Source organism: Lygodium microphyllum, chromosome 26 (genome assembly GCF_053477565.2).
Source record: "Lygodium microphyllum isolate KBCC chromosome 26, Lygodium_microphyllum_v1.1.10, whole genome shotgun sequence".
Classification (NCBI taxonomy): domain Eukaryota; kingdom Viridiplantae; phylum Streptophyta; class Polypodiopsida; order Schizaeales; family Lygodiaceae; genus Lygodium; species Lygodium microphyllum.
Window position 1 is genome coordinate 125,149,942 of NC_141160.1, and position 23,841 is coordinate 125,173,782.

A 23,841-nucleotide genomic window follows, 5' to 3' on the forward strand; every position below is an offset into this window, starting at 1 on the left:
CTGGCTGACCAGCAAAATGGCCTCTAAATCTGGCTGACTTGTTGAAAAATACCCTAGGGCTGCAATAAATGCAGTCTGACTGCACATGATAATTAGACAAATAGTGATGTGGCATCTTCGACACAGGCATGCATTGGCAGGGGCTGGAAACTGATTGGAAATGCAAGAAATGCACACAAAACTCCATTGGAAGAAGAAATGGATACTCTAGAATGAGTTGCCTTCTCCATCAAAGCATATGACAAACATGTTAGAGCTCCTAGTATCCCTGACTGAGGCTCACATGCAGGAGATAACAATGCATGACAAACATAACTGCTAACACCTCTTAAATCTTGGATGTGATTGAAGGCCGAAGAAGATGCCGATCTGGGGGTAACAAAAAGAGTGCCAATGCTGCGAAGTCAATGTAGATGAGGAAGCTCCTTACGATCTTGGGAAGCCCCCTAAGAAACACTAGGGGCCAAGAAATCCATAGCCGCATCGTGGAGATCATCCCCCTCTGAAAGAGATGGGGGATACAAGGCAACCACTGGAGGAGAGGGTGGGGGATGGGAAAGAACCTGTGGAATAGATGGTGCATATGTGGAAATGGGTGCAACAATAGACAACTGCCTCGGAGGACCACGCATAAGAGAAAGGGCCATAAACGGAGAGGAGTGGAGAGCCCAAGTTTGGAACATGTATGACTTTTGAAAGGGAGGCGCAAAGAATAGTTTGACAATAGTGGCAAAGTGCCCCAACACTACTAATAGGCACGAAATAAATGTCACCAACAGTGATAAACCCCTTAGATGGAGGAAGATCTTGTAATATATCACCTTGTGGAGTTTTTCGACTTGAAGTATCACTGTCAATGAGCCAAGAGCTCTCTGAAGACGAGTCAATCATTGAAGAAGGCTCCTCCAACACATAGATATGAAGGAACAATTCATGGGTAATAGCTAGTGTAGAGGTAGAGAAAGGCCGAAATGATGTAGCTCTATACTTGTGCCTGGACAAAGGTGAGGACACTTCTTCCAACACTTCTCCGTAGGATATGTCCACTTTCCATAGTGTGAGTATCAAGGCTTCTCTGAATTTGTGTTAGAGCTTGAAGAATGATCATGTGTCTCCTTCTTGGGCTTGACCTTCATTTTCTCCTTTTGTTTCCTCCCTCTTGTACTTGCAGTAAAAGCTTTTGTGGAGGTGGATCCACTAGCTACCTCTTTTAGATGCGTGTCATGTTCTAGGACAAGTGGGACAAGCTCCTCCCATAGAAGAGTCTCATGGGTCCTCGATCTAAGGTTGGTGTAGAAGACATCGTATTTTGAAGAGGGTAACTAAATCAAAAGAATCATGAACATATCCTTTGAAGAGATGATCTTGTCAAGGAAAGAAAGCTCATCCCTGATGTCCTCCAATTTGTTGATATGATCCTTCATAAAAGGAGAACAATCAAAAGCGAACATCCGTAATTTTTTCTCAAGTGTGGGGGCAAATGCCTTTTGATGATACAAAGAAGCAAGCTTTGTCCATACTTCCTGTTGCTTGATGCAACTTCTGCACATCCGCCAGGACAGAATCATATAAGCTCATAAAGAGCAAAGATCAAGCTCTAAAATTGAGCCAATTCCATAGTGCCACACGATCCATCATCGATTCCACCTTGGGATCCTCCACGAGATGGGGAATAGTGTCAAGAATACATTCCACCTTACAGGACCAAAGCAAATAATTTGATCCGTCCAAAGAGTCGTCTTTGGGAAGAGAAGGGAGAACATGCACTTGTATTGATCGTGCCATCATAGACATCCTAGGGCCAGATTCTAGAAGGACTAGCTCTGTGGGAGACATGGAGAGAGGGAGGAGGAGAGGGCTGCTCCGATTTGTGTGACTTGTTAGGGGAGGATCCCCGTTTAAAGCGGGGTTGGGGACCTCTAATCTTTGCGATGATCATAGTGCTTCTCAAAGGAGTGATGAGAGATTTGCTCGTCATAGTCATCAAAGCCATTGCATTGGTGATAAGACATCTTTAACACTTGCAAACACCCACAAAAATGTGTGTTTTGTTGTAGATGGTCCAAAACAGTGGAAATCAGCTACACCTCTACAATAGGACTATAGGTGGTCCGCCTATGTTGTATGGATCCATAGAATTCAGAAAATTTGTGTTTCAAGCAAGGTGTAAATGGTTGAAAATCTGTGTTTTAGCTGGGGGGGTCTCCTCTCGAAGGGGTAACTTTGTGTACTCACTTCGGTGACGATACCATGTGAGTGCACAACGGAAGTTAACCACAAACACGAAGAGAAATGCAGCCCTAGGCGTCGTTGAGGGCACTCCATCATGTTGAAATGATGAAGTAGCACCGATTGTGACGGACACGGAGAATATCCAGCGTGCTGTCCACACTGGAGACGGAGAAGATTGTAGCAACCAACAGAGCACCTGCCAAGGAGTAGAAGAAGATGATTTGCCAACTAGTGGGGGTAGCTACATATAGCAAAAGACCCCAAAAACTGGCCGACCAGCAAAATGACCTCTAAATCTGGCCAACCTGCTGAATAATACCATGGGGCTGCAATAAATGCAGTCCGATTGCACAGGAAAATCTGACAAATAGTGATGAGGCATCTTGGGCAGTCCAGAACATGCATGCAGTGGCAGGGCTTGGAAACTGATTGGAAATGCAAGAAATGTACACATAAGTCAGCTGGAAGAAGAAATGTATGCTCTATAATGAGCTGCCTCCTTCGTCAAAGCACATGATAAACATGCCAGAGCTCCCACTGTCCCTGTTTGTTGACTTAGATTGAGTCTCACAAGTAGGAGATGAGAATGCATGAAAAACATGACTGCTAACAGTTAGCTGGTGGATGCCTTACCTCTTGTGGAGACCCCACCTTCCCATGCATGTGAAGGATGAATCTTGGGTAAAATGCATATGTTTGCTTTCAAAAAGGATGGTCTCATGCATGCTGTCTGAAAATTGCAGCCAATGCACTATGATGTATTTGGTCCCATAAGGACACTAGCACTTGGGGGTCATCTTTGTATTGTCACTTTTATTGATGACTACTCATGGTGTTCAAAGTAACATGTATACTCTGATACCATGCCAAAATAAGCGACAGTGGAGAGAGACAGTAGGATTTGTGAGCAGTAACAGTGAGAGTGAATGGCAAACACTGAGAGAAGAGAAACTTAGAAGCACAAGAACAGAGTCAGATGCACTGAATCATGCTATGAGAAGAAAAGTTGATACAGTAGGGCCGAAGCTTAAAAGATAAGTGCACTTTTTTGTCTGAATCAAGCGGCAACACCTATGGGAAATATGCATAGTGAAGGGAGCGAAACGTAGTCCTCCAGGTAGTGGGCCATCGAAGTAATCACTGTAAGTTGAAAGAGAGTTGTCAAGGGAGTGGGGACCACAGTCCTTTGATGATGTCGAAGACATGGAAGATGATCACCAGCTATCAAGGGAGTGAACCGTAGTCCTCTAATGCTGGGGAGTGACCTGGGCAGCGAAACACAAATCCTAGAATAGCGGAGCTGTCAAACGTAGGGAAAGGAGCCCAAATGTTGACGCTAGATGATGGAGGATGAGCTAGGTTGTAAAAACGCATGTCCAAACAGCCTCTATGACAGATGAGTGACGCCAAGTGATGGAGGAGAAGCTAGGTTGCAAAAACGTAGGTTCGAGCAGCTCGTGTGATAGACCAGGGATGCTAGGTGATGTAGGAGAATCTAGACTACAAAAATGCAAGTCCTAGTAGTCCTTGTGATAGGCGAGTGACGCCAGATGTGGGAGCTTTCGTTTAACTGCCAAGACCCACGGATCGCTTATTGCTTTAAGCGTTTCAAGCCGAGCACTAATGGCTACCTCTCACGTAGCCGAGGCGCCATCCATATCTACGGGTGTAGTGAGCTTACCTCCATGCCAATCGAGTTACCTCCTCTCCCGCGCACTCCGGTAGCTCCACGATCCAAGTGCAAGCTTCGAGCAAGCTCCATCCTCAAGCTCCACGCTCCAAGCTCCATCACCGCGAGCAAGAGAAGAGAAGAGAAGAAGAGAGGGGAAGATGGAGAGCTTCTTCTTCCCGGTCTCTCTGTCCTCCTATCTTCCTAGCTTCCGTCCTACTGTCTATCTACTTTTACAAATTGCACGGATGAGAGCCCAATGCTCTTTAAATTAAATCATGATGCGCTTGCGCTCTTTTACAAAAGTATTGATTTATGCTTTTTCTTGTGCGCATTTTTCCTTTATTTAGGACTTTTCTGCAATTCTTGTGTCTTTATATTTTTCATGGTGCGCCTTCGTCTTCCGTTTACTTTTTACTTGGTCTTTGTCTTCAGCTTTAGATTTTTCGGATTTTCCACCTTGTTTATCTGACGGTTAACATTACCCCTCTCCTAGACGAGTGCCAGTCCCATGGCACTCACCGTCGTAGGTAGCAGGCTTTGGCTACACTGAAGATGTGGGTGGAAGGGACATCTGTGGTTGCCATGGAGGAGTGTTGGTGGTGGTGTGGAGAAAGGTCATTAGGGGTACGTTGGTGGCCTAGGTGGCGGGTGGTAGGGTTGTTGCAGTTGGTGGTAGGGCTGTTCTTTGTTAGGGATTGCACTGATGGCCAATATAAGTGTTGGTTTGTTGGGGATTCTACGCATGACGATTCTTGGTAGGCTTGCATGATGACAAAGGATAAGAATTTAGAGTTGAGTGTCGATGAAGAGCGAACGACACTTTCGTTGGAGTCTTCAATACTTGCAATTGAAAACCTCTCATATGTGGTCTCTCCCTAGGGATAGTGCTAGTCTTCTTTATCGTGCACAAGACGTAGTTCAATTAGTTTGGGAGACAAGTCGAACTCTAAGCAAGTTGAGAGTATTGTCCTATACTTGAGGACCCAAACTGTGTATATATTTCGGTGCAGATATTATGTGAGTGCTCGTGCATACTTAGATATTATGTTGTTAGAAGACCGCGGGCTGGTTTCTCGTAACGTGTGGATGAAGCAAAGTTGCCCATATTGAGAAGAAGTACACGTAAAGGTGTATAAGACATCCTTTGCGTTGTGACTACACGACGTAGCATAATTGAACACAGGGACACCGCACTTTTGGTAATAGCTGGTAGCTATTGGACTTGTGTGATGAGGACGGTGTACTTTTCATGGCCATTCGTGTGGTGCTTACCATGATTGATTGTAATGGTATTAAGGCAGAGTGCAAGAGGGAATTGTGCGAATGGGTTAGGGTGACAAGTCTAACCATAGGCGCGACAAGCTCCCTGGTTATGTCCTACCCTTGATATGCCCTGAACAATTATGGGTGATACTAGAGGGCTAGGGGACTAGGGATGGAGCCAGCCGACCAAGGTCACTGGACGTACCTAATTTGAGGATCCTTAGGTGCTGTGTTGTGATCGTGAGTTTTTTTTTTCCTTTTTTTTTCACTTTTTTTAAAAATAAAAAAGAATAATATGAGTATAACCATTGCAATACATTGAGGCTATCAGCCTTTCAATTGGGTTGGGAAATGTCGACATTCAAAGGCTGCGAGATTGGATATTACAGCGATGATTGTGTCCCAGCCTCGTTGCTAGAGGAATAGTTGTTGAGATGGGGAGATACACTGGAGATTTTGCAAATCTTTTTGTAACGTGCGATGTTGGTACAATTGAGGTAATAGCTGCCGTGAGTGCCAGGTGTAGAGTTTGACCTAGAAAGAGAAAGTGGCCATTGATCATGCTTTGGTCTATGCGATGTGGGCGATCGGCAAGGGTGATTTTTACTTGCGACGGTGTGGCTTCGTCACAGCTCTTGTGAGGTTGGTGGTCTTGCGGTGATTTGGACGTTGAACGCTTTCGCACGAAGACCTGCGACATCATGCATCCACTCGTCAATTCATGAGTATATGCAAGTTGCATGCATCAAGTATAACATACAGATGCAATCACGATAAGATATTACTTTGTCAAAATCCTATGATGTGGAGTGCGATGCATATTCCGATGCTTGTTAAAGGCGTGACATATATTAGTAGTAGGCAAGGAAAGTGTGTACATGTAGGGAGCCTTCCCTTATAACCATTTAAAGATAAAAAGTTTTGGCAGGATGGCCTTTGTTAAACAGCTTATACATCATGGGGGCTACTCTATTTGTACAAGGTGGAGCGAGTCCGGGTGGTCAGGTGACTGAGGCTGTGCCGGTGAGGGGCTCTTGTGAGGCTGGGCAGGGAAGATGTCGACCGGGACTTGGATGGTGTAGTCCCTGGCCGCAACTATTTCCAAAATGCTTTTAAACAATGCGTCAAATTCTTGCTTGTCTTGCGCTGCCCTCTCTTTCGAGCGCCTGGTACCCAAGCGTCTGGTGGGGGACTTGTACGGCCGGTGTTGCCACACTTCGTGTGCTCCCTTGAGCCCTCGTCCTCTTGGCTTAGGGAGTTTTCGGCCTGCGACCTTGGCGGTGTCGTTTGGGGCCTATTTTTGGCGCTTACCTCTTTAGAGTAGGCACGTAGCGTTCTGGTAGGGGCGCTAGTGTCTTATTCTCCCTCTGACGGCGGAGAGCTTCCTTGTTGGCTAGCTGCACTATGTGGTCCATGACTACTACCGTAGGGGGACCTGCAAAATGCGAACCAAGGATTAGGCCCTGAGGCAGGATAAAACTATTCGCATGGGAGGGATTACACAGTGGATTATTAAGCGCATATGATGAGGAGAGGTGAGGTGAGGCATGCAACGTTTGTTGTAGTGGGATGGCTCCCTGTTAATGTTCGTTTTGTCTTCGGCCATTAGTAGATCTTGGCTTATGCTAAGTTGCATGGACTGGTTGTCATGGAGTGGCGCAAGGCTTATCTCGCGAAGGATAGAGTGGAAAGGGAAAAGGTGTATAGAAAGGGACGGTGCCCCATCTACACCATCAGAGATGTTGGTCAGGGCTTTCTATAGCGGTAATGAGGGTTGCATGCCCTCCTGCTGGAGGTGGGAATGGTCACCCAAATTCAAAATGTGTGGCGAGAGGAGGGTCTGAGGAGCTCAGCCTGTTAAACCCAACTCTTCTCCCTGCGCTTGACTATCATTACTTGTGTGTGTTGATATTATCTATACAGGGTCACAAAATTCATTGTTTATTTATGCACATATTTACGAATCCATGTCACTTTACGAGGATAAAAATCAATTGTAGAACTCCAGATTGTATTAGAGTGTGGCACACGCATCCAGTACTCGTGGCAGCTTACTTAATAACGATAGATATTTTGCAACATCGAGTAGCATGGCACCTTGTCCGAGTCTACTGGCAACATGTAACTCCTCCTCAGTGAGAATCTTATCAGCCAGAGAGTTCTCTTGACTAGTTCCAGCTAAGTCCCTACCCCAAATGGCAGTCAGTACTCGAAAGGAAGCCGGCGCCACATAGGTTGGGTCTCTTTGAGAAGGTCATTTAGCCAATCGCTCCTCTAAGACTGTCATAATCCGGGCTCCTAGTTCGCGGCCATTGTAACACGGTTTTCAAACCAATGTTTTTCGAATTGACTTCGATCCTCTGATTGTTGCTTTAGTTGCTTTATCTCTAAGAGATTTGGTTGGCAGAGCACGTCATTGAATATCACAGTTAAGCATAGTTCGTCGGCTTCGTCGTCAGAGGTAAGTAACATGCGTTCATGCAGGAGCCTATCATAGTGCTCGTCAAGATGTTTTTGCTCTTCCCAAGATAGGGAAAATGACAAATATTCTTCAAGCTGCTCCCTAGGGAATGCGGCCATATCTGCAAGGACGTAGACACGTGAGAACACATTGAGCTTAGCATCCAACTCAGTTAAGCATTCTGCGACTCTTCTATGTTCGATGAGGGCTTGCTCGGTTGCTAACTCATGGAAGGTTCTAGGAGTTTTCCTAGGTTTTAGCATAGCTGGGGGCTTAGGCCTAGATGAGCAGGATTGGTCAACGCTAGGATTGCTTATGCTCTCGGGGTTTGTGTGTTTTTCCTGAGGTTTTGTTGCTATTGTGTCATGGTTCTCCTTGGATGTGACTGGTATAGATTTGTCACCTTGTTGTGACAGTGTTGTATCCACTCTTGATTGGTTAATGTGAGTTTTGTTGTCGGTGGATTGAGTGTTGCAAGCAACCGCTGATGGTGATGGTTGCTTTGACTTATCAGAACACACGGATGTATCTGAGGTTTCACCGCTGTTAAGAGAGATGGCAATGGGTTCATTGGTGAATGGGCTTGATGTTTTATTCCCAAGTTCTTCCGTGCTCTTGGTTTCAATTGTCTTAGTGTCTATCACCACTTGCAACTGCCGTTGTTTCTGTTGTTTTGTCCTCTTTTTCTTGGACAATTGCGGTGTTTTCCTTAAGGACTCAGGACCTTGAACTAGGTCAATCGTTGATGTGCTTGGTTGGGCCTTAGCACTCTCTTTCTTTGGTGTGCTCTCATGGATCTTAGCTGCAACTTGCTGAACAGTCTTGCTAGGTTGATTGGTCAGATGTGTCCTCTCCTTGGCCACCTCTTTGAGAGATTTCTCCTCAAGTCTAGACTTTAGGTGCTTTGGAAGTGCTAGAGGTGTCAAGGATGTTGGTTGCGACGCCTTTTCCATGGGTGAATTACCAAGGACGTATTCAGCAAGGGGTGTCGTCACGGCCAAAGGCTATGAGTGCTGTGATCCCTGATTGGAAGTAGTAGCAACTAGTTCAGTGAACCGGCTACCGTTAGTAGACTGCAATGTCAGGTCCTTAGGCAGATCGGAAGTGGTTATGTCTTTTGTTGCCCTTTGAGCATTCACTTGTGCAGATCGAGCCTGAGTTGATCTAGCGACGGTGGGTTGCACAGGTATATCCTTGGGTCGAGAGCTATGGGTGGTGTCATATTCCACCTCTCGGACATTTGGAAGCTTAGCTGGAGATAGAGATTGGGATTGAGCAATTGCACTTGACGACTGCTGTTGTGTTTCCTGTGTCCGTTTAGGGAAAGAGGGTATAGGAGACTTGGGACTTCTAAGTGGCTTTGACACTGGTTGGAAGATTTGCTCGTGGCTGTTAGATGATTTTGCCATTTGCTTTGTTGAGCATTTAACCTTGCCATGAGCAATGTTGCGCCTATGATGCCTGTTATCCTCGTGGGAAATCAAAGGCTCCTCCGACACTAGTGGCCTTTTTTTACCCTCAATGATTATATCTAATATCTGCTCGTTGCACATGCTAGGCTGAGGTTCTACCCTTCGAATAGTCCCGGTTGGTTTCTTGATTCCGACTGTGAGGGGCTCGATCACTTCCATGTCTTTGACTCGAGACTTGGTTTTTCGTTTAGATCTTCTCCTATACTTCTTTGCTCTTGATACGATCTGGCCTTCAGTCGACAGAGGAGGTTTAGCAGGGGGTTTTGGCATCCAAATTCATCGGTTACCTGCGTAATACCCTTGAGCACGTAGCGATGCTTTGGATATCCATCGCGGTGTTGTGCTAATCCTCCATCGATGCCTTCGTCTATAAGGCTTGGGCTTCTTTTGGGGTCTTCTACGATATTTGTAAGTTCAAAGCCCGTCCTTGGCATTGTCTCCTGACCTTCTTGTTTCAAGCGTGGCCTCACTCAGTGGTTCTCGTTGTTCAACCTGTGCTTGTATCAACTCTTTCAACAGGTCCTTGCTTTCATTACTAGGCTTGTTTGTTATGTCAGCACCTTCCTTGCCTTTCCCTTGAGGCTCGATGAGGTCACTCTTCCTAAAGATTGCGATTATCCTCACGCAATCATCCTCACACCCGATAGTGTCAAGTGTATCCTCTGTGCTACATAATCGGCCTCTCACTTGGTCGCCCTTTTGAAAGGTCGTCCGAGCAGGGTTTCCTTTCCATAACTAGCACTATTTGGAGGAACATGGATTAGGATAGACAAGCTTTCAGCTTCGATTGTCGTGAGGATTTTGCACTTCCCTATAAGTGCTTGTGGGTATCCCTCGTAAGGACTAAGAGTCGCATTAGTCGGTGTGAGCTCTGGTTGGCCTAGTAGGGTCCATGCTTCATAGGTCAAGATATTAAAATCTGCTCCTTCATCAATCAGAGCGATGCTCTCTTTTTGCGGTGAGTTTGACCCTAAGATAAGCAGGTGGTACTATGTCTTCATCTTTTGGGTCTTGGCTTATAAATTTAAGCCTTCTGACAAATGCCCTTGAGTCCCCAACTGCACGACCAGATGTGGATTCTCCACTGATGTCTTGGATCGTCTGTGCAGTGCTATTCAAGGTGCATCTATCGTTAGGACTGTCATATCTAGTCATCCTCGCCATTGTAGCTTGATGTTGTTGCTTTCCACTTTGACTAGATACAGTCTGAATGCAACATGTATGTGTTTTTGCAGTGTGGCATTTTTACCTTTGTTGGCTAGATTGGCCCATTGAGGTTCTAGGGTCTCTGTTTGTATTTGTTTGGATATGGGCTTTTGGTTGCTCTTCATGCTTGTGTAGAGCTATTACTATACTAGGGTCTAATTTGGAGGACCTGTCACGGCGGCCATTTTCTCTCCAACCTACTTGGGGGATGTGCGGAGGGGGCACAGCCCCCTCTGTGGGGGTCCGGGGGGGGGGGGCAATCCTCCCCGGCCCGCAAGGCCGTTACGGTAAGCACCATGTGCGGTTTGAAGGACCGTTCGTAGGCCAAATTTTAAACTACTTACTCTAGATTTCAACCCAGTGATAGATCTATGATGTGGTTTCGGCTCTGTATGGTCTCTCGATTAGTTTCAGGGTCTACAGGTTAAGATTTGAAAAAATCCAAATTCGGCCCAACAGGTCCGAATTACAAGGGCGGAATTCTTGATTCGGCCTGTCTGAGGGCCGAGGGCCGAATGAGAGAAGGCCGAATGTAAGTGGTTGAATGTCAAATTCGGCCATTCCGAGTGCGCTTGTCCGAGGGCCAAGTGGCCGAGTGGACCAAGAGCCGAGTGAGGTGGACCGAGTCAAGTGGGCCGAGGGCCAAGTGGTGAATTCAGCCGGGCCGAATATCAACTTGTCCGAGTGGGGTTGAGCTGAGTCGGCAAGGCAGAGGGCCGAATTTTAAAGTTGGTTTGAATGCTTCACTCGGACGGGCCGAGTGAAAGGTGTCCGAGTGTAGTTGGCCGAGGGACGAATACTAAAGGGCCGAATGGCCGAGTTGTCTGAGGGCCGAATGGCCGAGCGGTCCAAGGGTCGATTCTGGGACTTGGTCAAAAACCACCGTCACTTGGACAGGCTGAGCGTGATGCGTTTTTTCTCCGGACTTCAAAAAATTCGTCGCGCCGAGCGATGGAGACCTTTCTATTGGTCGAGCAGTTCCAGATCCAACCTACTCATGCAGCGGAAGGTATGGAATTACTTGGGCTAGGCAAATAACTCCTAGATGACCAGATTGAAGCAAATCTACGGGATGAAGCTCTCTCCCTCTCTCCTGCTCTCCTGAAACCCTGCAATGCAAAATGTGGCCTTTCTTGCCACTCCTGGCCCCTTATCACCTTACCCAGGCCTGCACTCACCTTAGTCTTGCTCCCTTTACCAACATTTAACCCAAAACTTCATTTTTTACCATTCTTTTTCCTGTTTCAGCCTGTTATACAGCAACAAAAAGCCCTACTGTTTGCTCCAATGTTTTGCTCCTATCCTTCCTAAATGTAAGAAAAAATCATAAGGGAAATACCTACACTATCTCATCATGCTTTTCCAAGTAACGGAACCAAAATGTGGGAGCTTTCGCTCAACCGCCAAGACCCACGGACCGCTTATTGCTTCAAGCATTCCAAGCCGAGCACTAATGGCTACCTCTCACATAGCCGATGCGCCATCCATATCTACGGGTGTAGTGAGCTTATCTCCATGCCAATTGAGTTACCTCCTCTCCCGCGCACTCCGGTAGCTCCACGATCCAAGTGCAAGCTTCGAGCAAGTTCCATCCTCTAGCTCCACGCTCTAAGCTCCATCGCCGGGAGCAAGAGGAGAAGAGAAGAGAGGGGAAGATGGAGAGCTTCTCCTCCCCAGTCCCTCACCCTCACATACTCACTCCCTCACACTCACACTCCCTCTCCCAAGCACAAGCTCAAGCAAGCAAGAAGAAGAAGAAGAAGAAGAAGAAGAGACCCACTTTTGGCCACACGCAAGAATAAGATACTTTTATCCTTCTATCTTTCTAGCTTCCTTCCTACCGCCCATCTACCTTTACAAATTGCACGGATGAGAGCCCAACGCTCTTTAAATTAAATCATGATGCGCTTGCGCTCTTTTATAAAAGTATTGACTTGTGCTTTTTCTTGTGCGCATTTTTCCTTTATTTAGGACTTTTCTACAATTCTTGTGTTTCTATATTTTTCATGGTGCGCCTACGTCTTCCGTTTCCACCTTGTTTGTCTGACGGTTAACACCAGATGATGGAGGAGAAGCTAGGCTACAAAACTGCAGGTCCCAGTAGCCCATATGATAGATGAGTGATGGAATTTTTGACTCTTGGTGATGTAGATTGTCGCCAAAGGCTAGGATGGTGACACCAAGCTAGAGATGATATGGCTAGGCAAGGAGAAGATCTCCATACTGAAAAACGCAGATGAAGGTGGAGCTTGATGGAAAAGGGTGTTGATGCCAAGCAGAGGATGGTAATGCCATGGGAAGATGCTCCAAATGCAAGGCTTCATGATGGAACAGGGTGTCTGAAGCAGAAGAGAAAGGGTGAAGAAAGCCATGAGCCACGAATTGCAATATCCTCATGAAGGGATGTGAGTGCAGTGGAAGGGGCTGGTGAGCAAAGGGATGTGAGTTTGATGACGGAGGGATAGGGGTGAAGAATGATTGAAGAGTGGTGGGGTGGTGAAGAATGAATGAAGTGATTGTCTATTTATAGGCGTAAGTTGTCTAGGGTGGCATACCAATGTGTGGGTACCCATTGAAAAAGTGGCCAAAATGTGGACACCAGCCCTTTTTGGGGTTGTTAAGGCAAAACCCTAAATGAAGCGTATAAACTGAAGAAGTGGTTTCTCAACACACGGTGCACTTGGGTGTATGGGCTGAAAGCAAAATCTAATGAATTTATGCATTGTAAACATGTGGTTGCTAAGGTTGAGGCAGAAATTGGTTTAAAAGTGCAGACACTTTGCACTGATAGAGAGGGAAAATATATGTCTCATGCTTTTGAGACATTTATGCTTGAAACAGGTATCACACATTAGTCCATTGTGAAGATGACCCCTCTATAGAAAAGATTGCTGAAAGAGAAAATCAAATTCTTATGGAAATGACCAGATATATGCTTAAGAGCAAAGGGCCACCACGCAAGTTTTGGTTAGAGGGTCTCCATTGCACTACTCACGTCTTAAATCGTGCATCTACAAAGGCACTAAAGACTGTCACACCTTTTGAGGCTTGGGATGTAAAGAAATCGAAGGTTGATTACTTTTTTGTGTTTGGATGCATAGCTTATGTACATTCACCGAAGAAGCTTTGTGGCAATTTTGATGGCAAGGCCATAAAATGCATTCTTATTGGCCACAGTTTAGAAAGCAAAGGCTATTGGTTGTATGATCCATGCACAAAGAAAGTGTTTGTTAGTAGAGAGGTGATGTTTGCTGAAAATGCAGCCTTTTTGCATGACCGATTTGAAATGGCAACCACCTTTGACTTCAGTGATGTATTTAAAGGCCTCTTATACCACTCTCTTTTGGGTTTGAGCTTGCTGTAAATGGCCGGATAGACATATTACAACAAGCAATTGTTGCACCACATTCTCCCGAATAGTGGGTACTTGATGATGGTATGCCTCCAATAGTGAAACTTGCAGTAGAACAAGAAAGGGCTGCTGTAAATGCAGCGAAAACAGTCCCAAATGGCTGTTACAAACTCTCCAAGAGAGTAAAATGGATGCTCCCTTACCTCAATGCAGTAGGAGGGCTGCTAGACACGCATTATATCATGTAGGGGGGATGAGCCCACTTCCTTGGAAGAAGCCCATTAGAATGTACATGCAAGAAGAATTGGATTCTATTGCCACCAACAATACTTGGGATCTTGTTGAGTTGCCACTTGGTAAGAAAGCCATTGGTACTAAATGGGTTAGTAAGTTGAAGTGCAAGGCTAATGGTACTATAGACAAGTACAAGATATGTTTGGTAGCCAAAGGCTATGCATAGAAGAAGCGCATATATTATGAGGAGACATTTGCTCGTACATCCCATATGGATACAGCAAGGTGTGTCATTTTTATTGCTGCAAATTATGTTTGGAGAGTACATCAGTTGGATATCAAGACAACATTCTTGAATGGTGACCTCCATGAGTATGTTGGCTATGCATAGAAGAAGTGCATATATTATGAGAAGAGATTCGCTCCTACATCTCGTATGGGTATAGTTAGATGTGTCATTTTTATGGCTGCAAATAATGGTTGGAGAGTACATCAAGACAACATTCTTGAATGGTGATCTACATGAGGATGTTTCTGTCAGAACCTCGAGGGTTTGTGGTAAAAGGCAAAGAGCACATGCATTGCGAATTCCATAAAGCTCTTTATAGATTAAAACAAGCTCCTTGTGCATGGTATGCTAAGATTGATGCTTATTTGGCAAGCATTGGCTTCACAAATAGTCCAATTGCATCCACTCTCTACATTAAGAATGAAGAGGGGGACTTGCTCGTTATCATTATGTATGTAGATGATATGTTGCAATTTACAAGTCTTATTTGCCTGTGCAACACAGGTTTTGATTTACAATTTGTAGTATCCCAGGTAAGTTTATGCACAATCCATAGACAATACATTTGCAAGTTGTTAAGTGGATCTTTAAATATTTGCAAGGTACTCAATCATATGCTTTATTATTTCTTGGGGGAGGGGGGGGGGGAGGGGGGGACTTGCACCTATAGGCTTAGAGCGATTCAGATAGGGTTGGTGGTTTAGATACTATGCAGTCGACTAGTGGACATTGTTTCTTTTTGGGATGTTCATGCATTTCATGGCTAAGTAAGAATCAATCTACAATGGCTTGTTGTGCGAGGTTGAGTACATGGTAGCATTCATAGCAACAATGAAATGTGTATGGCTCTATAGATTGTTGGTTGATTTACAGATTTCATTGGTGGGTCCTATGCCCATTCTTTCTGACGGTGAGAGTGCTATTGTAGTGGCATGGAATCTTGTGTTTTATGCTTGCATAAAATACATTGAGATGCATTACCATAATGCTAGAGAGAGATGCTATGTAGAAGAGTTTAGTTTGATGTATGCTGCTACACGGGAAAATGTTGCTGATATTTTCACCAAAGCACTACGTGGTGAGAAGTTTGAGGCTTTTGTGAAAGTCCTCGAACTTAACTTACTATGCTTTGGTGATTGATCTTCTTGTATTTCCATCACATTCGCACCGCACAAAGATGTTAGAATTTGCCAATTCTATGGGTAGGGCCCAATGTTCTAGTGAGTAAGAATCAATCTACAATGGCTTGTTGTGCGAGGTTGAGTACATGGTAGCATTTACAACAACAATGAAATATGTATAGCTCTGTAGATTGTTGGTCGATTCACAGATTTCATTGGTGGGTCCTATGCCCATTCCTTCTGACAGTCAGAGTGCTATTGTAGTGGCATGGAATCTTGTGTTTTATGCTCGCACAAAATACATTGAGATACATTACCATTATGCTGGAGAAAGATGTTATGTAGGAGAGTTTAGTTTGATGTATGCTTCTACATGAAAAAATGTTGTTGACATTTTCACCAAAGCACTACCCAGTGAGAAGTTTGAGGCTTTCGTAAAAGTCCTCGAACTTAACTTACTATCCTTTGGTGATTGATCTTCTTGTATTTCCATCACATTTGCACTGCACAGAGATGTTAGAATTTACCAATTCTATGGGTAGTGCCCAATATTCTAGTGAGTTAGATTGTAGTGTGAACACAACTAAGTTAATAAGTTGTGTCATCACATTTAGACTTAGTGCTAGAGTTACTTGACTTTAGTTAAGTTAGGGGTGAGGTCTACCTTAGACCTAAGGTTGTACTTCCATTCTGTCACTTGAGTTTAGTTAAGTAGAATCTATGGTTTTTGAGCTCACCTTGTCTACTCCATTGTATACTCTCATTCTCTCATTTCTCTCTCCATAGTTGGTGCATTTCCAACATCTATACCACCAAGCATATACGAAGGGTCAAAGGTTTGGGTACACACTCTAGTTTATAAATTGAGGCCTTATCTCTCATACTTTTGTGTCATGCATCATATTAATCTTTGTTTCAGTTGTGCCTTTTACTTGCAACTCTCTCTCTCTCTCGTAAGGGTATGGGCTTTGTAGCTACCCCATGGTCTTGGAGCCAGAAACGCCTATGTAGACAGTAGTAGTGACTTTGAGCTCTTCTTGGTTTCCACTCTACGTGTGATTCCCTATACGCAGTGGGGAACCCACACATGTATGGCGTCACGAGGGTGTAGTCCTGAGATGTGCCTCCATGTTGTATCTTTTGGTATCATGAATACAAAGAATTTCTTATTGATATATCTTGTGTGCCTTTCTGCTATGCCATTTTGTGCCTCATGACAGGTTGTGACTTGAAGTTCCATGAAGGTCTGTAACACTTGGTATCAGAGCCATTCTAGTGCGGAGCATACTAGCTCGAGAGGGGAGTAGGCTCACGTGTTGAAACGAGCGGGATCTAGGACATGGCAGTGAGCTATGGTGGATGGAAGAAGAAGAATAAATTCATGATGACAGAGACACTGGACTTTATTGTTACACAAGTGAATTAGGTTTCAAGATTGAAGCTTGGACTCATAAACACAATCTTGTGTATTAGATTGACAAGTACAAGACTGACACTAACTGATAAAGAAAAGCATCATCATGTATTCATTCCATATGAAAAGTGGTAGTCAAGTACAATGCTTTATAGTTGTTGGATGGATACAATTTTCCCTTTTTGTGCATATGGGATTCTTGCAGCCTGCATGTGTTCATCCCAAACTGCCTCATACAAAGAGGCTACAGGTGTGATTGCTAATATCTCAACACCTCTCCTCAATCACAACCAGAAGGTAAAGTGTGTAGAGGCTTTAGTGAAAGTAACACCTTCAAAGTGTGGGCACACCATAAACATGGCACAACACCAAAGGCTGTCGCAGAAAAAGCTAAATGTGGGTATCACAAACATGATGGACATCTAGAGGCTGTAGCAGGGGCCTTACAGAGGTTGTAGTAGAAGGCTACATGAGGAGTTTTACAAGCTTATGATAAAGACATTTGGGCTAGATATTACAAGGCTAATGAAGTTAGTAAAAAATTGGATCAACGACCGGTCGGCCCTTGTAGTTTTCACCATTTTTTTTCATGATTTTTGTGCTTCTTATTATTCTTGTTCTTTTGGTCCTCTTGATTTGCTTTTTCATTGACTTTGCTTGCAACAGTTGCATTAGTCTTTATGTCCATGTCCCCCTCAAGCAAAGGTATCATTGTCTTTGAGACAACGGAAATGACTTTAAAATCTTGTACTATCTTCAAGGTAGGAGGCATTTCTTCAAATAATGATAGCACTTGAATGCTCACAACTCCATCATTCTCTGCAAGTAAGACAAACAAGTCTTCCATATAGTGTTGATAAGCAGCATGAGTCATGCTACTCTTCATGAAGTGTATCCACATGGAAATCTTCTTGCTTGTCATTGACATGACTTGAAATTAGTACCCACAATTAACAATGAGTTGATCTTATTATGTGTCAAAAGACACAAGCAATGGCAATGTAGTATCAAAAGATACTAGTTTGAAATTTGATGTTTGTTGCTTAAGTTTGACTTGACTCTTGATGCTTGTCTTGTCCTTCAACTTGAGTCCCCCCTATTGATGGATAAGTTTTACTTGAATCCTTGCTAGAAACTGAGTTGGGAGCTTAGATCAGAGTGGCAATAGCTTCAGTGTACCAAGAGGAGTGAGAAAATGAAGAAAATTGAAGCTTTTGAGAAGTTGGCTATGGCTGTCAACTCTAGGGTTTCTTGAAAGCCCTAGTTTTTTAGTCTGTGTGCATTGTATCCTCAACCATTTCCAGAAATTTTTATATGGTAATGAAGCTTGGTTAATGGGCTTCCAAAGCCCTATGATCCTAGGCAAGATCGTGACTTGCACGCAGCATGCCAGTAGTACGAACAGGAGCAGGCGCAATTCTGAACAACGCAGTGAATTTTGTCAATGCTGAATCATATAGTGGCCAATTTTGCACTTTGAGATGCCAGGGAGGAGCGCCTTGAGTAGAGAAGGATGTCCACAGAAGGAATCGTGAGCTGATTTGGCCTGTAGAGTAAGATATAGAAGCTCCAAGTGCTGTATGCTCTGTTTGGCTATGGCTGCCAAATAGTGGCTATGGGGTTCAAGTGAGAAATTGGAGTCATACACTCACACTGAGCTGGATGTGAGTTGGGTAGAGGTTGAGAGGATCCAAGAGAGGCTGGAGAAGCAATGTCATGCCCGATTGGGCTCTGATACCATGTTGAAATGAGCGGGATCTAGGACATGGCAATGAGCTATGGTGGATGGAAGAAGAAGAATGAACTCATGATGACAGAGACACTGGACTTGACTGTTACACAAGTGAATTAGGTTCCAAGAAAGAAGCTTGGACTCATAAACACAATCTTGTGTATTAGATTGACAAGTACAAGACTGACACTAAGTAATAAAGAAAAGGATCATCATTTATTCATTCCATATGAAAAGTGGTAGTCAAGTACAATGCTTTATAGTTGTTGGATGGGTACATTTTTCCCTTTCTGTGCATATGGGATTCCTGCAGCCTGCATATCTTTATCCCAAACTACCTCATACAAAGAGGTTACATTAGGTATGATTGCTAATATCTCAATATTACGGATGCAGAGATCCTACCATAACACGTAACGTAACGTGACATGACGACCCTGATATGACGTGATGTGACAGGACACGGTGTGATGCCCCACGTCGCGATGCCCCACCCCCCTCCGGTGTGTTACTTCCTAAAAACTAAAAGAGAACTTGATGTGCCAACAAAATTGAGGGGGAGCCATGGCGTGATAGGGACACGTAGCATACCATTTAAAAAATGCCTTGGAGAGAGCTGAAGTTGTGGGAGGGAGCTTTCTTTGAAGAGGAAGACGAACTATGTCACTGGCTCAAAATCACATGCAAGAAGAAAGAGTTGCGGCTCAAATTGATCGAGCAGACAAAGAAGACAATCAAAGCGCTAAGGAAGACCCACAAAGGAACAGATGTGCTACATAATCTCGAGAAGGCTGAAGAGCTGGATAAAGACTTGGAGGAGGTTGACTACCAGTTGATCATGGTGTGAGAGAGAGCTAGGCTGTGGCAAGTGAAGATGGCTCGAGACGTGGACATGGAGCTGTAGGGAGGCATGGGATGCCTTTGATGAAGAGGAAGATGAAGAAGTAGATGAGGAGATAGAATTAGAAGATGAGAATGGAAGAGCAAAAGCACTTGGGGCAGGGTATCCGCTACATGGAACCAACACTTCTACCTTAGATGATGATGTAGGTGAAGGAAAAGAAAGGAGTGAAGAGTTAGAAGAAAAGAAAGAAGAAAAGGGAGAGGATGAACTTAGCCCAAATCTTGGAATATCTCTATCCCAACAACCCAAAGACGAAGCGAAGGGTGAGGAGGAGCTTAGCTTAGATTTTGGAACACCTTGACCCCGACAACAACCCCAACCCCAACAACCAATCAAATCCACAAAGTTCAATGGTGATAGGATAGGAAAAGAGTTGAAGGAGAGAATCATGCAAATATGGGATGAGATAGAAAAATTTGATAGGAAAGAAGAAGAAAAAGACTTATTAGATGAAACCAAAGAGAAGATCAAGGAAAATATGAAACAAGAAAAGAGATAGAAGAACAAGTAGAGCTAGCTTAGAGAGAAGCTAGAAGAGAGAGAGACTAGAGCAAGATGTGCGGAAACAAGTAGAAGAAAACAAGAAGAAGAAAGTCAGGAAAAAGATTGAGCAAGTAGAAAGAGGTGGAGGAAGCAAGTTAGAAAAACAAGTACGGAGAGCTAGAAAGACAAAGGAAGAAGAGGAGCAAAAGGTAGACCTAGGCGGAGTAGGCCAAAAGGAAGAAGGAAAGATAGAGAATGAGGAGAATGAGAATGAGACGAAGAAGAAGGCGAAACCAAATGCCAAGAAATGGAGGTAGGCTGCTAGAGCCAAGATGAGAGATGAGAATGAAGACGTCTCCAAAACCTCCAAGCTAAACTCATGGTTAAGGACGAAGCAAACCAAGCTTTTGACCCCAGGTCACATCCCATCCTAGCCAACTCGGATCAAAGTAGGAACCAAGTGCCTTTTAGCAATGGAGTCATTGGCTACACCTTTGAGCACGAAGAGGCAAACCTTATGAGCTTGGACAGGATGAGTCAGAGGATGAAGCCTCAAAGAAGGGAGAGCATGACAAAGTGCTTGCAGTATGGTCCAATCAAGGTAACTTAGTGCCATGGAAGGGAACCTTGCTAGTTGAGTCTTGGACTCACTCTTAAGATGAATGTCTTTGGACTATGGCACTCGTTGGGACCATACTCAATATTGGTTAAGATTGAGATCCCAATAATCAGGCCGCAAAAATTGTGCAAGGAGTTATCCTGATTCTATGGATCCGTAACACACCATGCATCCCATATATGGCCGTCATCCCAAGAACTTCAAAGATATATCTACGTGCGCAAACCAAAATCTGGTCTAAGTGTGACGATTTAGTCCATTCCCTTGCAAGAACTTCAACTCCAAATGAGACTAAGAAGAGCCAAAGAAGTGCCATGCACCAAGACTGCACCTTTGTGTGAGAAGGCAAGTTGAACCAACCAGTTTGTCTAAGTTCAAGGCAAGCAAGAAAGATCTGGCAAGGAGGCCAAGGAAAACAACCCAAGTTCTTGACTTAGCGATGAGGGCAAAGTATCTTGGTAAATGAACCAAGAGACCAAGGTGATAGCACAAAGAAAAGGAGGAACGATGCAAGGAGCAACACAATGGACTACCTCTCTTAAGGCGTGGCATCACATGGCTACAACTGCGCCACCATGCCTTGACCCCTATAATGTGACAACTTGGGATTGCACCTACAAAGCTTGGCATGCAAATCCATAAGTGCCAAGCCACATCAAGTTAGGACTATGAAGCCTCCACTCCTCAAATGTAATTGAGTCGAGGGTGGACTGGAATACAAAAGAATAAAAATGACTAAGTCTAGATGGGTAAACCTTGGCCAGCTTGACAGAATAAGTTGTGTTAAGACCCCCAAGTCATAGTGCAGTAGACATTGACCAACTTGATAGAAAAGGTTGTGATAAGACACTAACGAGTCAAGTCCTAGACTGACAAACACTGACCAACTTGGTAGCAAAGGCTGTGTTAAGACCCTGGAATGGGTCAAGAAACCACCCTTAGATTGCTGAGGATAGCAATCCATTAAGCAGGGGAGAGTGTAAGGGTATGGGCTTTGTAGCTATACCATGGCATTGGAGTAAATCTTAAATGTCCCTATCTTAGACCATGAGTAGATGAAAAATTTCTCTTGAATAATTTATAGTGCATGCACATAATAAACAATAGATAGCTAACTCATTTCTTTAAGTATTTATTTCCTTGAGACATGGAGCTTGACTTGGAAGAATTCATATGTACTGAAGCTTTGATAAATTATATTCACTTGTTTGATGATTTTCAGATTGCAAGACAATTTTAAAGAATATATTTTTTTCTCCCATTCTATTGGATATGCAATAATTTCAAAATTGATGATCCTTCCATGAGTAATTAAACAACCATCTTGGAAAATCATGTGTTTTGCATGGGTGTGAGTGTGTAATACAAATTCTTCCAAAAATGAGGGATTAACAACCTATTGTTTTTGGATGCTTTAGGCTTGAACGATTTACAGATATGATAGCAATTGCATTGAAAGGCTCTGGAAAGCGGTAGAGCATTTAAGTTCGAATATTTTGATGTTAGTAAATAAGTATATTTAGTTGGAATGTAAAAGATTATCAACATTGTGTATTTGATCTTGTCTTTGAGTTTACAATTGATGTGAAACAAAGTAATTTTGTAGTGCCATGCTAGGTGAACTTTAGCGAGTGGGAGTGTTTGTAAAATTCAATGCCTAGTTTACTCATTTACATTTGTACACCTATGATCATCAAATGTGCTTTGAAGGATTACCATACTATAAGCAAAATATCAACATAAAAATGGGTAAATTTATAGACAAATGGTTTAAAACATAATATAAGTATGGTAAACTTGACCATACATAGTGGCTCCTCAAATCTAAAATTCTTGAAGACTTCAAACTTCTAAGAAGGTTGTAATGATCTTAAAAACCCAATTCTTTTGTCAGATTAATTTACTTTGAAGAACATTTACTTTTGTATTTAAAGATTTTCAATTCAATGATGGTGTGATTTATTAACACATTTTTAAGGTTAAACTCCATTACCTTGGATTACCTTAGAAACATGGTTTGGATGATGAGAAACCATCATTCAATCATAAGGTAGTGTTTATCAAAGGTAGTCTCAACTTTGAGATAATAATAAGTGCTTAACACTTTAAGGGACATGGTTTGGATGATGAGAAACCATCATTCAATCATTAGGTAGTGTTTATCAAAGGTAGTCTCAACTTTGAGATAATAATAAGTGCTTAACACTTAAGGGACAAATGTGTTTGCAATAGCTAAGTTGCCCAATAGGTGTGAAAAGTTTGTGGCTATTCGAAGAGAAGAAATTAGTGTGGAGTAGATGTGTGGGAGTTGAAATTAGTATGGGAGTAGGGTTACTATGGGAGTGCAAGTATGGGAGTGTATGGTGGAATTGCAAGGGGTATAGTGTGAAAGTCCTAGTGTGAAAATGCCAATGTGTGAGCGCTAGTGCGTGAGTACTAGTGTATGAGTTCTAGTGTGGGAGTGTAAGCATGAACGTCCTAATGTGGGGGTAGAGGCAGAGCGTTGTGGTAGGGTAGCAAGGGTAGCTACTATGGAGAGCTAGTGTAGGAGTTGTTCTGGATTCTACTTATGCTAGAAATGGATTGTTGATGATGTTAAAGCCAATGCAATGATGAAAAAATAATAAATTATAGCAATACACAAAGGGAAGTAAGAGATGCATTATAATGATGAAGAGGCTTTAAGAATGACACCTAACAATAACTATACATGTAATCATTGGGCTCATGCAGCAATAGAAACAATTGGGAAGATTGGGGAGCTTGAAACACCATGTATTGCACTTATTGATCATGATTCAAAGATCAATGCTATGATAAGAAGCCTTAAAGTGAGTGGAAGATGGATAGATGTTGATCACGGATATGAAGGATGCGACAACAAACAATGCTCTTCGAAATTTATATGGAGCTTGCTAAAATATCAGGGTTACCGTTGGAGATATACAAGATGCTCATCCTTTTTTAATACAAGATGCCTCTACTTATCTGATTATGATGAATTCGCTTATGCAGGAGTCAAAAGTAGAGATGGAAAAAAAGTTAGTCCCACTTTATACTGTTAGTGTAAACCATACTTGGAATAGAGATACCATGAGGGTTCATTTGCTACCACCAAATATGAAAGAATTTAGAGTGCCATCGTAAGGTTAAGACTACAATGGTGCTACATGGAAAAAGTTCTTGGCTCTTATAGTAGGCACATATGCCTTTTTTACATGTTTTCATGGATTTGTGGAGTTTTTGTGTTTTCTCAAAGTTGAGACTATGAACAATGTTGAAAGTTACTATGTTTGTAGGGTTGAAAAAGACATGAAAAAGCTTGGATTATTGGTAACTAATGAGAGCCTCTTTTGCATGTATAATGGATTGGCTCATGTGGATACA

At 43.4% G+C, this 23,841-nt stretch overlaps 1 protein-coding gene across 8 annotated transcripts in view; it reads left to right on the top strand.

The window, feature by feature from the left end:
- The window catches only part of LOC148013773 (Clathrin adaptor complex small chain family protein), a 112,401-nt gene extending 88,940 nt beyond the window's left edge, over positions 1-23,461 (top strand). For 2 of the 8 annotated variants that reach the window (XM_087667945.1, XM_087667944.1), the window contains exon 8: positions 21,873-22,221. In XM_087667945.1, the coding sequence (XP_087524071.1) occupies positions 21,873-21,895 (23 nt within the window). In that variant the 3' untranslated portion in view covers positions 21,896-22,221. Of the gene's footprint in view, positions 1-16,522; positions 16,845-21,872; positions 22,224-23,187 lie in introns of those variants that run through there. The other 6 variants (XM_087667946.1, XM_087667950.1, XM_087667953.1 and 3 more) reach the window with 5 other exon arrangements.
- The last annotated feature ends 380 nt before the right edge of the window (positions 23,462-23,841 follow it).